Below are 20,125 nucleotides of genomic sequence, written 5' to 3' on the forward strand. Positions count from 1 at the left end.
TTGGATTACTTTGATTTGCTTATCCATATATTTTTCCCGTTGCCCCACAAAAAACAGACATCTTCCTTCCATCACACTTTGGTATTCATTAAAAGCTGTGCGGGAAAACTGATGCTGTAATACCACACCCAGGGTTACTATTACCATGGAGGACGTAATTACTGGGTGAGGTTTTACTGCACCATCTTAGGTTTTTACCATTGTAATATTTTTGTGGACCAAATTCCACCTTTTCACCTCATTCATGATTTCCCTTGATCATATCTGCTTGCTTTTCACAGGCACAGCAGGTCCCTATAGAAACTCATGTTCAGGTGTTCCAGTGCAATTCCCAATGTTGAGTACTCACACTACCGACAGAATGGGGATTTGCTCTAAATGTGTAATGAGAGCCTTTGGCTGCAGAGTACCGACATGTAAAATAAAAAAAAGGAATCTGTGTCCCAAGATCTATATGGTTTTAAGTTCTAAATCTGTCACAGGGACCCAGAACTGCAATAAATGACAACTCCAACAAACAAAAAAGTTGATAGATGGAATGCTTGAAATTAATTTCATCCTGCATCGATTTTTTTGCCCACTATACCAATCTATACAGAGACCAGCCATATACAAACCAGTCTTGGCCCTTATTAAAAAGGAACAGGCTATCCCAAACTGCCATGTCAGGTCCCTGCCATGTGGGAACAAAAACAATCCAGGTAGGTTTTGACCAAGTGAGGCCTCTTCAGTGCTGTATATCTCTAATCCCGTGGCACAGTGAGCACAGGACCCACGTCTGGGCATTCCCGTCCCACTTAAGGCAGCTACTGCAACAATACAAATGATAGAAGGAACGTTTGAATTAATCGTAACCATTGGCACTCATTCGTGCTGCATATGCAAATCAGTCTTAGTTCTGCCAGGCAAGGTCCCCTAGGGGAGTACAAAGGGCAACCCTAGACTGATGATTTGCATATGGCTGGTCTTTAGAGTAGCATAGTGGGTAAAAAAGAATGGACGGGAAGGTCAGCTAAGCGATCGCCAGTGGCTAAGGTTGTCAAGCATTCCTTCCATCACCTTGTTGTTAAAAGGCAACTGAAGCTTGTTACTTTTAAACATCCAGGGTTTGGCTCCAGTCAAAGACTATCTGCTATTTTTCCAGCTTTGGGGAACAAGCCTGATAACTTGGCAAGGGGCAATAGGCAAGGCTAGTAAATGTTTAGTTTACATGTGTTATTGATGTTTCTTTTTCTGTTGTGCAGTCTGCAGTGAATGGCATTAGCTGTCAGTCTTTTTGAGCTCATTTGTTTTCTTTGTGTTTATTTTTTAGCTCCAAGAGGAAGATCTGAACGCCACCATTTATTATATGTACCAACAGAAAAAATACAAAAAGGTAAAAAAAAGGAATGTTTTTTGGCAACACTACTTACTTTTTAGGATTTACGGGGTAGGGGGAGCCCTCCAAGGTTTTTGGTCGAAAATATGTTTAAAAAAGACCCTGAGGGGGGCGTAGCCAGCTCTAGAGCAAAGCAGCGGCTCTAGAAGAGAGCTCCAGCTCTGCCCAACATGCTAAACCTCAAACACTGAAGAGATGATTTGAGATTGGTCCCTGAAGCAGCGGGTGCTGAAGACCATGGGGACCACTGGACCTGTTGAGGAGGAAGAAAAATCAAGTTCAAGATGTTCTAGCGTGCAGTGCAGCCATTTTGGGTGCTGCGTGGGTCAGAGCGCCCTGGTAAACGGAGGCCTTGTGTAAGTGGTGAGGCTGCCCTACGGGCCCCGCGTGGGATGTCAAAGAGTTATTCCAAATGTGAAGCTCTGGAGGTGGGGCCATGTGCCAGGTGAAAGTGTAATTACACACGGGAAGCTCAGGAGGTGGGCCTGCAGTGGCTAAAGCAGCTCACCATACTTTCATGTTTGAGACCCAACGCCCGGGTGTGTGTACAGACATAAGAGGCAGCGTGCCCTCATGGAAAACATTACCTTTAAAGAAATGCGCAGTGCCCAAGTAAATATGTGTAGCGTGGCTGATGGGACCCCAGAAGTCATTCAAGTGTATCATCAACCCCTTTTTGAACATAATTGACCCTTGGCCTAAAGAGAATCGATGCAAATACGTCTTGCTTAGATGATGGTGAAGACTATAACCGTAATACAGATCCTCTCGAGAGTCTGAATACACCTTTGCTCACAAGATTGAGACCCTGGGAGGACTATAGCGTGGAGACTATGCTGCTTTCCTCTAATGCTCTCCCCTGCGAACTCTTGCTAGCTTCAAAATAGTGTGCGGTGTAAGTCACCCAGAGGAGGCAAAGCTTAAGGCCTCCTCCATTTCTAGAGCCTGTCAACGTAGGAGCTGAATGTAACTCCACCACAGATGCAAAAGGAGTGGGGACAAGACGTAGCAGAACCGAAGGCGATGAGTATCTGTGTCCCAACTTCCACCAAGTGGCTCTTGGGTGCAGTTGGTTGCTGGGACATATGATGAAATCTGAACAGAGGTTGACCTAGTGTGGTCAAAGAGCCTGCTGGTATACAAAGAGCAACTCAAATAAAGTTAACTATACACTGGATAACCAGAGAGACCTTGACTAGGCATGCCAAAAAAGGTGTGAGATAGCACCCCTCTACAAAGAGGATTTACTCATATGCTTGGCAGAAATGCAAGATAAGCTAACTTCAACACTGAACCCGCAAACTACAGGCACTGAAAACAGAAATGCAGGCCCAGTGACAGCATTTTCTAGAGATATACAAAGTTTAGGAGACAGTAAGCAGCAATAAAGGGGCCATTAAGGCATTGCGGTCTAATGTGGAGGAAGCACGACAACCCTATGAACTAGTGTACAGGGGCTTGCTCTAACAATCCCAAGGTGCTTTATTTGTGGTTGTGTGGTTTAGCAGTCTTTGGCTCATCAGAGGGGAGCACTAGGCGTTTGTTGCACACACAGAATCAATAAATGAGATACACACTCAATAAGGAAATACAACACCAATTTAGAAAAATAACCTAGATTTTTATATTCATTTTGACACCTAGATCAACGAGATTGGGTAAGTACTTTTCGAGTTGGCGATTTTCAGAAACACAAAACATACCGTTGATTTGAGGTATGAACCTCAAACGCGATAATGTTATCTTATGGGAGAAACATTAATCGATTTACAGGGTTGTTCTTCTGGACTTGAGCTAAGTAGGGGCCATGGTCCTTAAAACCTTCAGCAGTTTTGGTGTACCTGCCCTGGTGTCTCCGTGTGCCGAGGAGCTGTTCACAAGGGTAGCCTCAAACACTACAGCTGAAGTTTATGGAGAAACCTGTAACAAGAAAAATGCTGCAAGTGAGGACTTGGGGGCAGGTCAATCGGACCCCAAAGGGTGGCTCGGTTCTTAAGGGTCTCTGGGGCATGGTGTGTCCGTGTGCCGAGGAGTTGGTCACAAGGGTAGCCTCAAACACTACAGCTGAAGTTTATGGAGAAACCTGTAACAAGAAAAATGCTGCAAGTGAGGACTTGGGGGCAGGTCAATCGGAACCCAAAGGGTGGCTCGGTTCTTAAGGGTCTCTGGGGTATGGGTGCACTCTCGGTAGGCTTGCACTTGGGCTGTGGGCTCGGCCACAGAGGTGTTTTGTCCTGCAGCTCACTTCCATTGTAGGCTCCCACTTTTTAGGTTCACCTGGGATTGGGACAAAACAGGGCTACTATTGATGATGACGTCTCAGAGGCTGATGTCCCACATCGGAAGGTCTGTCTTGGCGGTGTTGTTGTCTGTACTGGACACTGAGCAAGCCTTGGCTGCTGCAAGGGATCCAGTTCCCCGGGTATTGGTGCAGGGCGGCTTTTGGGGGTCCTGGCGTCTCAAAACCTGGTGGGAAGATGGATCTGACCTCCAGGCGCATAGTGACCTCTTCCTGGGCGATTGCTGCATCGGTGGACACTCTGTTCAGCAGATCGGTGAACTGGACATTGAGGTCCGTGCCTGCAGGGAAGTGGCTCCTCGACTTCAAGGGAGATGCTGATTGGTTGGCAAAGTGCTGGCAGCCCTCCAAGACTCTGGGAGGATGCACAGCTTCAGGATGAGTCAGGACTTCACAATTGTCGGGACAGGAGCAGGCAGGCAGGGCTTGCGCCAAAGTTCGCAGAAAGTCCACAGTTCTCGCATCTTTGGCTCTTCTTTGTCCTTCTGCTAATTAGAAACACAGTAAGTCAGAGGCATTGTCGTTGGGGTTCTGTTACACAAGATATATTTATTCGCAGATGATATCCTAATAACACTGACAGACCTTCGAAGTTACATACCCGTGGTGACCCAGATTATGCAATGCTTTGGAGAGGTGTCTTTCATGTTGTCCCCTTCTCCCTACTGCACAACTTTAGTTTGGCTCTAGATGATAAGCAATTTGTTACATGGAGGAAATGCAAATGTATAATGTTGCACTCCTTTTTCCAAAAATGAAGGATCAAGTGGGTCCAAGAATGTACCTGGAATTTGGGGTGAGGAATGATGAAAGACATAGATACTTGTATTGCAACATTGGGCAATTAACCCTCATAATAAGGAGACCGGAATCAGAGGCCTCACAGACTTTAAACAAATCTATGCTCAATATACATCTACTAAAGGCCAAGTTTTCGCTATTTATGATAAACTAGTAGCAACCCCATGCGACTATAAATGGGCATATATGACACAGTGGAACAGATCAGTGGGGGAGGAGATTTCTCAAGAGCAATGAGAATCCTCATGTCCGACATACTAAAGACGACACACAAGTAAGGTAAAAATTTATGTTCAGTTGGTATAAGACAGAGAAGAGATTCAAGAACTTGTTTCTGACCTCTGATTACTGATGCTGCAGGGTTGTAGCATGGAGGGGATAATGAGGCAGATCTGGTGGTAATGCCTAAAAATTAAAACATATTAGAAAACAATTCTCAGCCACATCAGGTAAGCCATAGATTTCCCTATTCGTGAAGACTCACTGGTGACAATATACAGCATGTGACCTTCACGTGGCACACCTTGACAGTCATATTTTCTCAGGCTACAGGCCGCAAAACACAAATTGGCAGTCAGATGGAGAAAACAATGTACACCGGACATTACGCAGTGGTAGAGAAGACTTTTGGCCGCTCATGGCTATGCAAACGATAATACATGAATTGCAGGACATGCTGCAACATTTAGAGGCTTCCGATGGACCATTTGCAAAGTACTGTACCAGTCCTGTCCTGCCCAATGACATTGTGGGCTCTGAGATTGAACCAGGATTCAAAGTGATGACTGACTAAGGGACGTTGGGTGTGGTCTACTGTTTGAGTTAAAATTAGATGAATGTTCCTCTACGGCTTCTTGTGAAGGAAGGCAGTGCTATGCTCATTGGGGTGGGGTGGGAATGATGAGGAGGGGTGTCTTGATTCACTAGTTACTGTCTTTTTGTATGACCTTAAGTATGGAGAGCTTAAAAGGGGTTTGTGTTTGTTACATTTCTATTTGAAAACACTCAGTAAAAAGAATTTCCCAAAAAGAAATGGACGCTTTTTTGTCAATAGATTTTTTCACTGCTGCATGAGGTTTAAGCCAAATCAATCTTGATTATGACAGCCTAAAAAGTAGATTTGAGCACATGTTCTGTTGGTGATTTAAGGCTTGCTTGTTAGGTGGCTCTCTCAGCATAGTGAGAACTCGTATACAGTGTTCTGTGTGGTAAAACACAGAGCCTCGTCCAGCTTTAAAAGGAAGATTTCTTAATACATTTGAAAATATTAAGAAACTCTTTATGCAAAGATGTACTAGCCTTTATGGAAATTAGAATGTTTACTAAAAAGCTGGTGCTTCTAGGGTTGATTGTGCCCAAGTGAACTAGTTTATTTTATAAGCTTGTTTCCACATTTTTCCTGAGCTCTTTTATCCCTCTCACAAAGATTGATAATGCTAATGATTGGGATGTGGTTTTTTTTCACTTAAGACTATGGAGCCCTCTGGACAAGAATTGTCATGTTTTAAGTCTTGCTGTGCCACTTTCTAGGTCATCCTCTTACAAAGAAGGGGAGACCTTCAGCCACAAGTATCTTCAACAGGCAGTACAAAGTACCCCCAACCTATTGGAGAGTATTTAAGCTATGTTGTTCAAAAACATATTTACCTACTTGGACCTTACTGGTTGCAACTCTATTACTGTAAATTTAATTTGTTTATGTTGTTTCACTTTTATCTCAATATAGACTTTCGTTTATGCATTTATCTGGGTCCTTTTGTTCGTACACCAGAAATGAAATTGCTTCAAGGCCCAACAAGACAGCTGACTATAACTACTTGTCTGTATAATTGTATGCATGGGAACATTTTTGCTGAGGGCAATCTGGCTTTCTATTTTGTGTAATGTATGTGGAAGAGTTTCAAATGTGCAACCCATGAACTGCGAAGGAATAGTTCCCTTCAATAGGGTTACTGGAGCGTCTTATTAGATCAACGTTCTCAGTGGGAATTTGTCACCCTATGACGAGAGGCTAATGCCTTTGAATGCTCTAAACAAAGTTTTCAGAGGGGTCAGTATGACAGGTTTGTACCCCATAAGGTTGAGCACACTGTGTGGCACCCTGAAAGGGACCGTTTGCCTTATTGGGATCCAGTGACTTGTTTATTCTGTTCCTCATAAATTGTAATATTGCCCCTCTGAGCCGAGGCATACTTCTCTGCCTCTTTTGAAGTTTAGGGTGTGGTCATCTGATAGCCCTAGTTAGCTGGAGTTAAAGTTGCCATCTCTTGGGAGCATGGCTAGACAGTCATATATGGCAGACACTTTCCTCTAATGCTTCTTCCACCGTGCTCAAGATCCTGTATAATTCTGTGGTGATGTGACTTTACAGTGGGCCACTTTGATCTGCTGTGGCGCACATCTTGGCGGAATCCAGGGACTTGATCTTGCTTGTGGAGGATGCCGTGGGCTGTTTCCATCAGAACAAGCTACACTTCCTGATATTCCTGAAAGGGTGGAATGCACTGATCCTCGACGTTTTGTGAAAACATGGCTTTACATTATTTCCACCCTACTTCAAGCCTGATCGACCTGACCACCGTGCACATTGGCTGATGCAACTGATTGCTTATTAAAAATCATAACATACCTGAATTTTGAAAACAATTCAATATTCAATTTAAACCACAGTTAATGACTGTATTTCAGATTGTCCAACATGATTCATTTATTGTTCAGAAATTCAAATTTTCATACTGAACCGGAAACAAATTAATACACATTTATACAATGAATTTGAACACTGCCCAATGCATTTCGGGCTGTTGGCCCTTCGTCGGGGGCTTCAATCTGAAACGTATCAACGACTCGCTGTACACAGAAGTAAAGTTGTTTACAAAAGTGTCACAGGACTCACATTCAATATCATAGAGCAAACATAACATATTTATGCATATCTCCTGTTTTTAATCCAAACATCAATCTAAAAAGAAGTGCAAGAAATAATAAAAGAAAAACACCTTCTGCCACCATGTGAATAAACTCCAGTGACTGAACTGAAAACCAACTTCAAAAGCCTGAAAACCCAATACACCTTATTACTGCATAACCACTAAATACTCACATTTGTCTTCCGTAATCCATTTCTGTTAAAAGGAAAACATATCCTTTACTCATCAATCCTTTACCACAACTATCAGTAATTGCCAACTGCAGCGTACCAGCTTTCACGCACCTTGATCATGTTCCCAGTTCGGTAAACCGCATTTAGTGTTCCGCTCGATATTTCAAAAAAACTGGTCAGAGTCTGTTAAGTGAAAACAAAGGAACAGTCGTAAGACTGCCTCTCACCATATTTCAACGTGAAACAATAAAAAGGCTCCCCAATGACCGCAACGCATCTACTTACTTCTACCTCCGATTTGTACTCGTGGTCAGAAGCGACATCACGCACCCTTGCCGGTAACAATTTTCACCGCCCGCTTTCAAACACCAACTAAATGAACCGCTACACTTTCTCCTATCACAGATATCGTCAACGGACTCAGCTCCTTCATTTTCAAAAAGTCAGAAAATAACAAATAAAAAGAAACAATCTCCCCGCAGACGAATAAAAGACTCTTATAGTGTCTACTTCTACATTAACCACCATCACTGAATGTTACTGAAGTAAACACTGAATGTAAAACAGACTATTCTAGACATACAGAGAAAATCAAAATCAAAACGTGAACTACTTAGAAAAATGTAAGAACAAAAATTAAAGTGAAGAAATGTGTGTAATTAGATTAGGAGTCACAGAACATAGTTATTCTATAGTTCACAATCTGTAAATGATTCTATGTATGGACATAATCATGTTTTATGAACATCCCCTTCCTGTTTATAGAAAACATCCATAATCAATTCTGTCATTAAGACCCCTAGGGTCTTGTGTGTCCAAACGTCTCATCCAATACACTTCCCTTTGCAGTAAGGATCTAGTAAGGTCCTTACCCAGCTGTTGGATAACTTTCTCAATGATCTGAAATTTAAACTGAGCTATGCTGTGTCTTGCTTGTGCCCAATGGACAGCTAGAAAACTAGTTTTATTTTGGGTTCGAATTGTACTTTTATGCTCAGCCTTTCTTTCAGTTTTTCCTATGCATAAATGTCCACAAGGACATTTTATACAATAGATAATATTCTGAGTATTACAATCAGAATTGTGCAAAAGTTTAATAGATTCCCCAGTATGTGGATGTTGTAACATGTTCCCAAGGATTACATTATTACAGTGTACACAATTAGTACATTTACTAGTTCCTCTAAACTCTTGATCATTGAACTTTGCCGAACTCTTCATTAAAGGTTCTTTAAGAATGTTAGATCTCTGATAGGCGTGTAATGGTTTGTCTTTGAAAATTCCATTAAAGTTAGTTTCATATTGAAGGAGTTCCCAATGACGATTGATAATAGTTTTAATTCATTTTGAACTGGTAGAAAATTTGATCACAAAAACTTGTAGATTCTCAAGAGTTACCAAATTTAAAGCTTTTTCCAGGATTTCTTCAGGGTAGCCTCTGTTTACATATTTTTGACATTGAATCTTTAGGTGTTTCTTTGATGTATCTGGATCTGAACAAATCCTCTTTATACGTAGGAATTGACAATACGGCAAAGTTTGGATTACATTAGGTGGATGAAAGCTGTGAAAACTTAAAGCATTGTTTCTATCTGTTGTTTTTCTGAAAATTTCAGTTTGAATGTCATATCCTTTAATGGTGATTTGCACATCTAGGAATGTTATAAGTGTTTCGCTGTTGTTATGCGTGAACTGGATATGATCATTATGGGAATTCAATTGAATTAATCTGTTCTCCAAAGCTTCTTGGCTGCCAGTCCACATTAAAAAGATATCATCGATGAATCTACAATACAGTAGAAGAGGCTCTTTCCAATCCTGATTATTGAACACAAAATCAGCTTCAAATTTGGCCATAAATGTATTCGCGTATGCAGGGGCCGCTGCAAAGCCCATAGAAGTGCCCATTTGTTGGAAATAAAACTGTTCTTCCCATTCAAAGTAACTATGGTGCAAACAAAAATGCAGAAGTTCTAATAAAAAGACTTTATCTGCCTTAATTGTGGGTTGACGCAACAACGCCCACTCCACTGCTTCCATACCTCCTGAATGTGGAATTGACGTATACAATGATTTAACATCAATTGTACACAGTATAGTTTTGCGATCCAATGAGACTTGTAATTTTATCAAAGAATCAGTGGTGTCCTTCACGTATGATATCCAGTTTTGTACAAACAGTTGGAGAAAATGGTCCAAATATTGACCTAACGGCTCAAAAATGGTACCACAACCCGTAACAATAGATCTTAAGGGAGGATTCCAGAGGTCCTTGTTAATTTTAGGGAGCATATACAGTCGTGGTCTTTTGGGGTTAGTGACCGTCAGGAATGATTTTGTAGTAGAAGTAATCCATCCCATTTCTAAAGCATTAGTCAAGATAATTTCAAGGGTTTTACTGAGTTCTCTTGTTGGATCATGTTTAAGTCGAAGATATGTCATAGGATCCGAAACATGTTCATTAGTCCTCCGAATGTAAAATGATTTTTCCATAATTACAATAACGCCACCTTTGTCTGCTTTTTGAACTATGATCTCTGTGTTGTTTTGAATAGATTTAAGAATTGATTGCTCTCTTTTCGAAAAATTGCCATGCTTACTATCCTTCATTTTCATTTTCAAAAAATCCTTTCTTACAAGGTTTTCAAAAATATCCAAAGTTTTATGAGAAACTGGAGCTTGAAATTTAGATTTGGGTTTAAACTCTAAGTATTCAGTTTCTTGTTTTTCAGGACTTAGTGGAAGAACGTTGGAGAAAAAATGTCTCAAACGTAGGACCCTCATGAATTTAAACAAAGCATTCACATTCCAACAAATTTGTTTGATAAGTGGAGACAAACCCCAAGCCTTTATTTAAAACTTGTAGGTGTTCAGGATTTAGCATGGTTTTAGAAATGTTGACTACTAGGTCGCTTTTTGGCTCAGAGTGCGTGCTTTTTCCGCCGCGTCTAATTGTTTTCCTCCACTTTTTGTTGTTGACCCCGGTGGTTGGCTGGTTCCTCCAGCCTGGGATAAAAAAGACTTCGCACTGGTTGTTTGTGCAGCAACATCACTGGTAGGTATATATGGATCAATTCTACGGTTTATTTAAACTGATGCTGGTGTTATGTTGGTACTTAGCTCTGCGTCAGATACCAGACTTTCCTCTGATGAAACAGTAGTAGTTTTCTTGAAATGGACTCTTCGCTGAGCGTACACTTCGGCCCATGTGTAAACCTTGTTTCATTTATAGTCCAAAGTAGCACGTTTGTATTTTCGAAGTTTACCCTCTTGTATTTCTTTTGTATATTTATCCAATCTCAAATTGATGTCCTCTAAGGTCTTATCCCAGACATCTTTATCCATCCTTGTTTGGAAATTATGTTTGTTTTCTGATATTTCATTGGCCAACTCATTGATGGCTTTTGATAATTCCTCCACTAAAAGTAATATGAGGTCGAGTGAACATTTATTTAAAATGGAATACCATTTTTCCATGAACTCCTTATTTTGATGAAAACGATTGAGCATGGGTTTGATGGACAACCTTAATTCCCTCGGGATCCGCTTTGCTCGATGATACTGAACCAGCCTTGAAGCGTGTAAATGCTGATTTAATTCTCTTCTTACTAGAAATTCTAGTTGTTTTAGTTGTTGTGCTACAGTATTCCCTTGTACATCAAGAGTTTTCACATCATGGATTAACGAATAGATTTCAGATGCTTTTTCGTTTGTGTAAGCATGTATTGATGCTCTATTGTCTGTCAACCCTGTTATGCTGTCAAATGACATTTTGGGTGCTATACACTCAGTAGGCTTTAGAAAAATAAATACACACTATTTAATGAGTGGAGCACACCTATATTTAACACTATATAACTAAAATGGATCTATTTGTTTAAGTTTTAACAAAGCGTGCTACAGTGGGTTACGTGCTGCCTAGGCACGCCTAATATATACACCCTACTTCAAGCCTGATCGACCTGACCACCGTGCACATTGGCTGATGCAACTGATTGCTTATTAAAAATCACAACATACATGAATTTTTAAAACAATTCAATATTCAATTTGAACCCCTTCGCCGCGGCACGAATTCCGCCGCGGCGCTGTGGGGATTTGGGGGCAGCGCGGCGCCACCATGCTCGTGACGGAACCACGCCGTCATGAGTCACGGGCGAGCTGTGCTCATGACGGAGTGGTTCCGTCACGACTCCGCCCACTTGCATTGTTCGCCCGCACAGGCGGGGAATCAGTGCCGCGTGGGCGGAGCGGCCGCCAACGGCCGCAGCATGACGGAACCACTCCGTCATGAGCACACGGCGCCCGTGGCTCATGACGGAGTGGTTCCGTCATGAGCAGGGAAGCAGTTAAACCACAGTTAATGACTGTATTTCAGATTTTCCAACCGGATTCATTTATTGTTCAGATATTCAAATGTTCATACTGAACCGGAAACAAATTAATACACATTTATACAATGAATTTGAACACTGCCCAATGCATTTCGGGCTGTTGACCCTTCGTCGGGGGCTTCAATCCAAAACATATCAAAAGATGTACATCAATGATCTGTCAACCACTCGCTGTACACAGAAGTAAAGTTGTTTACAAAAGTGTCACAAGACTCACATTCAATATCATAGAGCAAACATAGCATATTTATGCATATCTCCTGTTTTTAATTCAAACATCAATCTAAAAAAGTGAAAAGAAATAATAAAAGAAAAACACCTCCTGCCACCATGTGAATAAACTCCAGTGACTGAACTGAAAACCAACTTCAAAAGCCTCAAAACCCAATACACCTTATTGCTACAAAACCACTAAATTCTCACATATGTCTTCAGTGATCCATTCCTGTTAAAAGGAAAACATATCCTTTACTCAGGGCCTAAGCGCATACCGTCTCCGACCTGGTTGAATTTAGCCCTTTAGAGGCCAAAATTACTGCATCCCAATTGCCCACCAAAGGGCAGGTCTCCACGATCTATAAAATGCTAATTATCCATACACCGGATTCCTTCCCTGCATTGAAGGTCAAGTGGGAGGACTATGAATGGGCAGCAGCTCTGATGGCACCCGAGATGCAGCGATTTCAGCTAGGTATAGAGTGGTACAGTTTAAATACTTACATGGCATTTACTGGTCTCCATATCACTTGTGGGAAATACAAAGAAGTGACAGCTCAACCTGCCTTAGGTGGAAGGCGAGGGAGACCGCCTGCACACTACGTGGCACTGAAGAATCCTTAGGCCCTACTGGGTGGAATGCAAGATGCTCTGGGGAAGGCACTAGGTCGACCGTTCCACCCCTCTTCGAAAAGGGCCATACTGAACATTCTAGATGATGATCTATGATCTTTCACCTATGCAGACAAAAACACTGATGCAGCAGGGCCAGGTAACAGGTAAATGTGCCATAGCTCACGCCTGGCGAAAACCAACCCTTCCCTCTCTTGCAGCATGGAGGGCGAGTGTGGACATAAGCTGCGCCCTAGAGAAGGCTGTGTGTGACTCACAGGCATGCCTGCGGAAGCATGATAGTGTGTGGAATGGATGGATGGATAACAAGGAGAGCACCTGACCCAGACTTTTGCATAATGCTATGGTATCATCCCGGCCAGGGGTTTGGAAGGAAATAAAGGCATGCTTTGCTAGAATATGTGAAAGATGGATGGACAGAAGATACTTATTCTGTAAAAGTTTATTTGTTTCAAGTTACTCATGTAAAGTACAACATGAAAATTCAATAAAAAGACATTTAAAAACTGCTATCTTTTAGTACTCCTATTACAGTTTGTCTGTTCCTATGCTGCAGATGGTGTTCTACATTGAAGCTTGTGAATCCGGGTCCATGATGAAGAACTTGGCCGATAATATCAATGGTAAGTGAATGGGGAATCTGGAGCCGATTTCATCGCATTGCTTGACGGCACTTCTTGGCATGGATTGGGTTAACAGATCCACTGCTATATAGTCTTACAACGTGAATATTAATGTATATAAAATTAGTTTACAAGAATATGAAATCTTACCCATGATTATCCCTACATCTCTCATTCCTCCTCATGACATCTACAGAGGATTTCTCTAAAAATTCAAGGCACAGGCAGTGGCTGTGGGCCCAGATATTGTCAACCTGATTGCCTATAAAAAAAGCTCTGAATAATGTTACACTGAAGTGACCCTACTTTCACATTATTGTCAAAGTGAAGCTTGGCATTCATATCAGAGAGTATTTGCATACCCCACAGTTGTGTCCTGATTTCCTTAAAATGAGTGTACAAATAAAATACAATAGCAAAACGATAATAGTTGAATCCAGTAATTGTGCTGCACAGGTATTTCCGCTTGACGTGTTGGCATTCTCAGCTCTGCTTTTGCATCCATGGAAGTCTTTCTAGAGTAATTGACCATGTGATCTCCAGAACCAGAAACTATGACTGCATATCGCCTGTATGACACGACCTTTACTGGTACCCTCCAGAAGCCAGAATGATATTGAAGCTCTTTTGTATCGCATATTCCATTACCCCCGAGACACTTTTGAAATCTCAGTTGGCAAAAAGTTTCATGATTATTGAGAAGTTTAAATTGGAAACTAAAAGTTCAGATCCGACAAAGCTACCCGACAGTCCCTCTCGAAGCAGCCTCTTTATCTGGAAATTATTACGAGTTGATCTGAGAGATTCTAAAGTATCCAAAGGGCTAGAAACTGATTTGTTTAATATCAACCTGTACTACTCTCCTTTACTCACTCACAGCTCATTCTCCCTTTACCTTGGTTACCTTTCCTCTTCCTTAGGCCTCTCCTTTACTAGTCCTCACAATACCCATTTCTGTACAACCATCATCCTTATTTCTCCCCTTCACCCCTTCCATTCTTCAAACACTCCAAACGTTCCCCCTCTTCTCCTCTTTTGATACCTCGCCCCTTGTCAGGTTCCTCCTCCTATTTTGTTACCCCGCCCCTTGTTTTCTTCCCCCCCACCCTCGCTCCTTCCTCAACCCTATCTTCTGTAGTTACTTCGTCCTCCTTTTTCAGGGACCTCTGTCACTCCGCTTTGCCTTTTTCACTTGTTTCGTGCTAAGGCCTGTAAGATATTGTATTTGTTTTTTCCGACCACTTGTTGACAGGGATTGGTTCCTACATAGAGGAGTTAGAACCCAACTGATCTTCTCAATGGGAATTTTGATAGCTTGGCCATTGGTATTTGCCAGAGTCGTCGCAGCCGAATCATCCCAGTATTTCATCAGCGCTCCTCATTCCTTTTTGAGTGCCCCTAAGTGCTTGATGGCGCACAGAATCTCACTTACTTTTAATCTGTGTTTTGGCTGTTTGCTGCCGTGCCCCCTTCTGACACAGAGTTCGCATTTGAGGATGTGGAAGGGAATTTGTGATGAGAAATCCACCTTCCCTTACTGGGGAGGGTTCCACCTGTCCACCATCTTGCATGCACCCTCAATATATTCTGGTTGCTGTGGCACACAATCACCTAATTTGTTGGACACCTTTCCCCCTGTCTTTTTCCAACACCTAGTACACACCAGCAGGCCCTGCAGATTCCCAGATGATGGGGATACCATTAACAAATGCCGACAAACTCCTACCGCCTCTGCACTTCCTGACACCCACCACCACCACTCCACCAATACCACCCAGCAAGCAATGGCTGTCTGACTCCTATCCCATTGTAGATATTACTGTGCATACATAGAGATGCTGAACGCTCAGCGAACATCCGCACCCGACTAATCCCATTCCACTGACAGTGAGACAACCACCAACTTTAATCAACTCTGACTGACTGAGGCATTGACACCTTCATCAACACCCACACTGACAATAGTAAAAGTTCTAATATCACACTGGCACACCTATGGGATCACAGCACATGTCCTGCCCTCTAATGCAGACATCCTCAACGAAACAGACACTGGCTTTAACACTTGCCCTCACTGCCATCTTCCATCTACGTTATACCCCACTGGTAGCTCCACAGGGCCACCTCATTGCACCCACTCTGGCATTTGAAGTACACTTGCATCTCTCTCTCTCTCCCTCTGCCTCTCTCCCTTTCCCTCCCCTTCTTGAACCAGGCAGTTTTTTACCAGACTGAATCAGTAGTGGTTGAAGTGGTTTACCGGTGGTGCATCGGAGCCTTGTGAACTATTGCACTTCGCTTGGCAAAGCAAGTTACTCTCAGTGCACACTTGCCTTTCTGAGTGTAGCTCGCTCGGGCAGTCATGTCTTAGACCAAGAGGTGGTAGTGAGCTTGCCATCCACATACAGTATGACCAGGGCCACTGGAGTTATACGATGCTGCAGCATTTTCCATATAGTTATTGATAACTTGCAAATTCACCCACAATTGTTTGTTGCTCAAAGGAATCAAAATTTACTGAAAACAAAGTTCAGAACAGTGAATCCAGTCAATGGCAGACTCTAGTAAACTTTAAATGATGACCTACTCGTTTGCTGTTTTCAGGTGTTAAACTGGTAATAATAAGGTGCAGCTTTGCCTGGACAGTATTAATATGTGTTGAAATGAGAAAAGAATACTGTAAGATTGTACCACGTTATATGGCTTCATTTGCCTTGTCCTGCCACATAATTTTATTAGCCGTGCCACATAGTTAGTCCCTTCACTGCTGCATAATTCCTGAGGCCCGGAGTGCGACGCAGTAATAATTAAACGAACTAAATGTCCAATCACATCTGTATATTTTTTTGAAGAACTGGTTTGTCTATACGTAGGAAACACTAAAATGCACTGCATAACAAACAGAAGTTTGCTGCCCTTACTGGGGATGAGACATGAACCCTTGTCGTTCTACAGCCATTATGCAGTTTAGAGTCAGCCAAGAGCTAATCAAACTATGACCCCTCTCCCCACTCTGAGAAGTATAAGTGATGAAGTGACCAATTCCTGTGATTTCTCTTCTAGTGTATGCAACAACGGCTGCAAACCCACACGAATCGTCCTATGCCTGTTATTTTGATGACAAGAGAGATACATACCTGGGAGACCTGTACAGCGTCAGCTGGATGGAAGATTCCGATGAGGTGGGTTTAATATGCCACACGTTGTACGCCCCTATGTGCACCACTCCATCGATTTCCGCTTACAGATTTGGGTGGGTGTGGGGTAGGGTGGTGAGGATGGTGTCACTTGATTCCACCCTTCTTAAATCACTATCCTGCATCTGCACTTTGGCGGTGCCAATATTATTTCGTAATTAGCCTTTAGTGTTTTTGAATGGTATAGCTGTCCAATCGCTGGGGCATGCACATTGGTGAAAATGTACTCCTAACAATCCCATAGTGTGGTATCCTTAAACCGAAAAAAACCCTCCTTAATTTAGAGAACACATTATAGAACTCGTTTGTTATACTTAGTCAATAATTATGCAAAAGTCCCAAATTTTGTGAACATCACTTATTACAAAATGAGGATATTATTGCTTTTTCCTGTCGTTTCTGCTGCAATGGTGTCCTCCTGTACAAATATTTAGTAATCCATTTTTTTAATAAAAGGTCACAGTGTGTGTGTCTTCTCTCTCGCTTTTTCTTTCTGCGTTCTGTTTGTTGCACGGTGTGGGGAGGAGGACTGCCATTGTAAGAGTTTGCCTTCCTTGAAGCAAGAAACCTAACTCTGCTATGATTGCTCCCCGTTATTAATTTTAGTTGTAGGGCTGTAAGGCTGGAAATCCATTAATAGTGAATTCCTGAAGGCGCTGGCGGGAAGGAGTTAAGAGGATGACATAGTTTCTATGGTACAGTAGGACACTTTTGGTCTAAATTCCTTAAGGCCCTGCTATTGAGCTGGACATAAGCTGCAGACTAAAGAAAGGCAGGATTAAAAAACAAAATGACTGCCAAAATGCTGCTGGCTCTTTATGTGTCGCTTCCGTCCCTGGTGTTTCCAGTTGGGTCTCTGAAAATCACGAGCTAAATCCTTGGCTTTTGTTCAAAGTGCACATTTATCAGGCTCACCCCTCAGCCCATCCTTTCTTCCTTGGAGTAGGACCATCCCACTAGTCTCCCCTGTTTTTAATACCGTTTTCCACAAGGAATTAAAGCCTTTCCCGTGCTGGTGGAATGTACCTCCTAACACTCCTCCTGTTCGGATGAAGAATAGGCCTGCCCTCCTCCTGAAACAAAGCTTTGCAGTAGGCCAGAAGACTGAACAGTTGTTGCAGTAGAGCAATATAGACTGGGAAGCAGCTAACAAAGTCTGTATCTGGAGCCAATGACCAGGAAGCAGGTTAGCTCTCTTTGATCCTGAGATAGATGCTGCCCATGGAGAGTATTGTCTATTTTAATCAGTACAGTGGAGCATTGATGCAGCGGGTACTCGCCCACTGTAAAGTGCATACAATTGGCAGCATGTTTAGGGGCGGGCAGATGTGCACGATGACGGACTTAACGGCGGGCTGTGATGTAAATATACTTGACCGCTTCTTGATACACAGAACGAGGGCTGCGCTGATTGCTTCACTTCGTCCTGAGGTTAAGGGACCTACAGACTTTCTCCTGTTGACCACAATTAATGTGGTGGCGGACGGCGCGCATTTAGTTTCCAGACTGTACCGACAGGCGCTGGCACTCCGGCCGCTGATGGGTGGGTGGTGCCCGTAGGGTCTGGGAGGAAGATCGGGCACATCCCATGACTGACAAAATGTGGGCGTACTGTTATGACCAAACACGGTTAGTGTCCAATAATTACAAGCACAAACCTCTACATTTTAAATATTTACATAGAATCTACGTCACTCCCGTGTTAATCGCCAAAATGGATCGCTCGAAACCAGACCACTGTTAGCGATGTGCAATGTCGCGGGCTGACTTTATCTATCTGGCCTGGGCCTGTCCAATGGTGCTGGCTTACTGGGAGGCGGTGTTTGAGCATCTAGAACAAATGGTGGAGACCGAGCTCCCGCACACGCCCTTGCTTGCCTTGTTGGGGTATGTGCTCCTGCTGAGTCGAGGGATAAGGCACTTTACGGCCATCGCACTAGTATTGGCCAAAAGGCAGGTCTCCATGAACTGGGGTGGGTCTACAGCGCCTAGGGTGGGAGCATGATGTACTGTGATTTGAGCAGCGATGTATACTCGTCCCTGCTCCCAATTGCCTCCCGCCCTAAAAATATATGGCAGCCCCTCCGATCATTCCTGCTGTGACACCCGGAACTTACTGAATACTATGCGAAACGATATGCTGGTTGGATTAGCCCACTGGTCCTATGGATCTGAAATGTCGAAATGTTTTTTCTTACATGTACCTGTACCATTGGGTTTTTTTCTTCTTTTTTTTCCTTAATGTGTGTAGACATGCCAATACTCTGTACGGATATATCCTTCTCTATAACTGTTAAATCAATGCGTTGCACCATTTGCACTAGGACAACAATGTATCTGCTTGTCTTTTTTTTGTGTGTAACTTGCTGAAAAATGCAATAAAAACAATTTATAAAAAATAATCAGTGCTCTGGAGACACTTTGAAGGTGCCACTGAGATGGAAACAGACTGCACCCCTCATGCCTGCCGTACATCTGGAAAAGACAGAAAAGTTGCATAGGATAAGAGGCACCTTAACTCTGCTCAGGGTTATTGCCATCTGAAATGTAAAGTAAGGGAGCACATTTGGAAATGTCTGGGACATAGTGCAGCCAAGCACTGGAGAAGAAAGGGATGTAAAGCCGTAGAATGAATAACCTGTAAAGCCCCTTAGTTGTACATAAAGGAGCTGCAAAATGTGGTTAGTGCCATTTCTCTAAACTACCTAGTGTAAATCTGTATGCATCAATGAGCCGGGTAACATTAACAACAATTGTTGAGTTAGAGTTTAGGGTTGTTTTTCAGACAACAGACCTTCGTGCACTCATAAGTGACAGTAAATGTGTACTGCAGTGCATGCCGGAACAGTTAAGGTGTGTTCTATAAAATCAAACTGTTCTCACATCTAACTAATGGCCACGGAGATATGCTTCAGCGAAGCTGCAGTTGACCTTCTGGTCATGGTCAGTCTCTCCAGTTGCCCACAATAGATCCTACTGACCAATCCTGCAGTATTTGCCAGCATTCAAGGTTGGATGAGTCATAACTGTTTTCATTTCAGCTATCCGGATATAGTCTTAGGCAACTGTAGAAGTTTGCATGGATGAATTTCACATTTGAATAATGTTGGAGTCCAAAATGGCAGTAGATAAAAAAAGTCAATGCAAGAATGTCAACATCTCATTACTGTCACAAATTTCTATAGGGTCCAGCCGTTTTTGCCTGGACCTTATTGAACCATTATTTGTTCAAAATTTTACAACTGCTACTGCCATGATGATGCAGACACCATAAAGCGCATTTGTATGAGCGGAATCATCAAACCACGACACAACAGCAATGCATCCAACTTATGCAAACATCACTGTTTAGTAGTTTGGGAGACTCACTTTTAGAATATTGAAAATTTATCATAAATCTGTCTACGGCCCTCAAACGATTTGAAAAATAAACCCACAGAAAATCTTCAGCGCAAGGACAGGCTCCTCCTTTCGTTGTTGT

General features: G+C 42.5%; 1 protein-coding gene across 6 annotated transcripts in view; it reads left to right on the plus strand.

The window, feature by feature from the left end:
- The window catches only part of LGMN (legumain), a 135,411-nt gene that overhangs the window by 93,115 nt on the left and 22,171 nt on the right, over positions 1-20,125 (plus strand). For all 6 annotated transcript variants that reach the window (XM_085626495.1, XM_085626496.1, XM_085626498.1 and 3 more), the window contains 3 exons: positions 1,313-1,375; positions 13,381-13,447; positions 16,511-16,629. In XM_085626495.1, the coding sequence (XP_085482621.1) occupies positions 1,313-1,375; positions 13,381-13,447; positions 16,511-16,629 (249 nt within the window). The remainder of the gene's footprint in view (positions 1-1,312; positions 1,376-13,380; positions 13,448-16,510; positions 16,630-20,125) is intronic.

Source organism: Triturus cristatus, chromosome 9 (genome assembly GCF_964204655.1).
Source record: "Triturus cristatus chromosome 9, aTriCri1.1, whole genome shotgun sequence".
Taxonomy (NCBI): Eukaryota; Metazoa; Chordata; class Amphibia; order Caudata; family Salamandridae; genus Triturus; species Triturus cristatus.